The 2,953-nt window shown below is 46.1% G+C and overlaps 1 protein-coding gene across 1 annotated transcript; it reads left to right on the forward strand.

Moving 5' to 3' along the window:
* The first annotated feature begins 274 nt into the window (after positions 1-274).
* On the forward strand, positions 275-2,687 carry LOC119400326 (uncharacterized). The gene is made up of 2 exons (XM_037667357.2): positions 275-519; positions 1,735-2,687. Exons 1-2 carry the CDS (start codon positions 342-344, stop codon positions 2,652-2,654), a joined length of 1,098 nt encoding a protein of 365 aa, XP_037523285.1. The 5' UTR covers positions 275-341; the 3' UTR covers positions 2,655-2,687.
* The last annotated feature ends 266 nt before the right edge of the window (positions 2,688-2,953 follow it).

The raw sequence follows: 2,953 nt of genomic DNA on the forward strand, positions 1-2,953 counted from the left end.
ACGCAGCTTATTTTTCTGGTATATTTGACACACCGAACAATATATTCGTTCACGAATTCAGCATTTTTGCATGAAGGGCATAACGCTTTTATTTATTCAAATCATTTGACAATTTCCATCAATCACCCAAAAAAAGCAGTACCCTTCCGAAGTCTACACCAGTACATTTAGAAGTAAGGGCATGGAACAATGTTTCTTGTAATGATGAAAAGGCGGGTACTAAGAAAACAGCGACAAAAACACTGGCGGAAGGTAGCTCAGGTTGGGTATTGTTTAACCGCGGCATAAAACCCTTGGAGTGGTCGACAAAGGCTCCGTTTCATCAAGCGCGACTTTAGAATATGGCGAAAATTTTCACTGTCAGCCTCCTGGCGCTATGCGCACTGGTCTTACCTACACACGGGCAACAAGCGGAACCGTTATCGGCGAGCATAAAAACAGGAAGCGGAGGTTCCGGATCTCAAAACCCGGATCCACAGTGGCTCCCAGGGCCAGGCAGTGCTCCACGTTCCAGAAGACGTAAGAACACACATATTTTCTTACCATCTGAGACAAATAGCAGTCAGTTGTATTTAAACACGAAGCAAATGATACTCACCTTTATATTTGCTAGTTTAAATAGTGAAGATTGATTTAGCTGGCGTTCAATTGTCTTTAATTGTCGGCTTTTTGTCTGCTACGTAGGTCTCCCAGATGAAAAAGAGAATACAACGAAGGCTACAGGAAATCATGAAAAAGAAAGATGCATTGGAAGTGCTTGTCTCTGTAATTGACAGGACTATTGCTTGCGGTTTGTTTAAACACATGTCAGTGGTACGCATAGGAAACATAATTATTGACCCTGAACTAGGGCAAGTTCAGCTACTTGGTTGTGATCCGTAGCACTTTACGAAACAAAACGCTAGCACTACATAATTTTCCTTCCTTCTTTCTCTTATCACAGCACTTCATTCGCGACGTTGAGTTAAATGTCTCCGACACAATGTCTAACAACGTTTAGCGGACACATCAAATGCCTGGGTAATTGAAGAAGTTTTGCTTAGGGCCATTCATCTAAGACAATGAAAAAGAGAGATTACAAACGAGTTTAGATTTTGAAAGCATGCTATCTTAACCATTCCTCCTTCGAGTGTACACGTGGGTTTCCTGCAATTTTTTTTCAAGATATGTGGTGATGTTTTATTTGCGTTATATGGTCACATGAGTGTGGGGGTTGTGGTATTTATCTGCACATGTGTTTTCAATAAACCTCCAGTTGCAAGTTGAGCACTGTAGTGTGTTCATTCCACTTCTTGGGGCCGCGTCAGCTTTTCGCGCTGGTTTTTCATGTTGAAGAATTTCTACCAAATACCCTAATTTTCAATTCTTCTGGAGTGAGGAGCCCTTTCAGCAGAAGCGTCCACGAAAAAAGCGACCCTTTTGCCTTGGGCATGATTTACCCAAATAGGAATAATGCCTAAATCAGTAAGACCCGTGGAACAGTTCAAGTAACATTATTTGTAAAAATCACTGCTAGATCCGTTCAGCATGTAGTGAAATCGAAGCAATATGTTCGACGTTCCGTATCATCCTTTTTTTTATACGCACTCACTTTTACAAATGTGTTCTGGAAAATATATTCAGAAACCTGAATATCCTTGGAAGCCTTTTAGAAAGTGTGACAAGTAAGCGACGCAATAGTTTTTTTATAATGCTTCGCGCTATACTGCACTAAACCGCCATGTCAAATTTCAGGTTGCCCACGTGGTAAAGTCTACAAGGAGTGCGTGAGCAGTACATGTGGCGAGTACAAGTGCAAGCACCTTTATCGATTTCGTGAGAGAAAATGCACAGCTGACTGCCGGTCGGGATGCTTCTGTGCCTGGCCCTTCTTCAAGAACAATGACGGACGCTGCGTGCCATTCTGGCAGTGCTATACTTACACATTCGGCAGATGGCTTGGACGACGTCCCTCGGCTGGCATGGACCAAGGGACTGCGCAGCCTGGCAGTTCGGGCTCAGCGTCTAGACCTGGTACAAAGGGTGCAGTGTCAGGACCGCAGCTTGGAGGCTCCACTAGCGTGGTTAACCAATTGCCAGGTGGGTCAGACCAATTGGCTGGTCCGTTACCTGGTAGCTCACCTACCGTACCTGGCTGGCAGCCTCAAGGCGACTGGGGCAGCACGAATGGCTTGGAGAATGGAGGTTGGAGCTATGGGCCTAACGAATACCTTGCTAATGTTTGGGGCGTGCCGACGTCCGGATATCCCGATCAGTGGAACTTCGGAAATAACAATGTAGGTTCTGGAACTACCAGCGGGAACTTCATAGGTAGAAACAGTGGCCCCGGAATCGGCCATGGGGGCGTCGGAAATGGCATTAGCGACGTCGGAAGCGGAAACGGGGGCTTTGGAAGTGCCACCGCGGGGCTCGCCAATGGCAATCCTGGCTTAGCAAGTGGCGTTGGTGACGTCGGAAATAGCATTGGTGGCATCGGAAGCGGCGGATTCGGAAGAGAGAGCATGGGCTTGGCAGGTGGCAACACTGGCTTCGGAAGTGGCGACGCGGGCTTCATAAGCAGTGGCCTCGGAACTGGCTCGGCTGGTTTCACAAGTAGCAACGGGGTCTTCGGAACTGGCAACATTACCCCAGGCACTGCCAGAGGGCTTGCATAGACTAGCTGTTTCGAGTGCCTATTCCCTTCAGCCACAGCGGCGACGCTAGATTAGAGCATAACTACTAAGAGATGTGACACTGTATTAAATAAATTCTTCGATTGCTGGAACAAGTACTTTAATAAATGTGTCTTTTTTGCTTGCTCGACCTCCGAAAATAAGAGGTTTTAAGGGATAAAGCGGCAAAAGCTGAGCTCTCTCTCTCTTAACTTTTAAGCGAACATAGCGAACAGTGATTCAACGATATAACAGGTGTCATCGAAGAACGTGGTTGCGTATGAAGACGGTCAATTGCGATC

Source organism: Rhipicephalus sanguineus, chromosome 7, assembly GCF_013339695.2.
Source record: "Rhipicephalus sanguineus isolate Rsan-2018 chromosome 7, BIME_Rsan_1.4, whole genome shotgun sequence".
Lineage (NCBI taxonomy): Eukaryota > Metazoa > Arthropoda > Arachnida > Ixodida > Ixodidae > Rhipicephalus > Rhipicephalus sanguineus.

Excerpts from the sequence above, each read along its gene's own strand:
- LOC119400326 (XM_037667357.2), top strand. The coding sequence starts at position 342 with ATGGCGAAAATTTTCACTGTCAGCCTCCTGGCGCTATGCGCACTGGTC. Across the intron at positions 520-1,734 it reads TGCTCCACGTTCCAGAAGAC|GTTGCCCACGTGGTAAAGTC; the intron begins GTAAGAACACAC and ends GTCAAATTTCAG.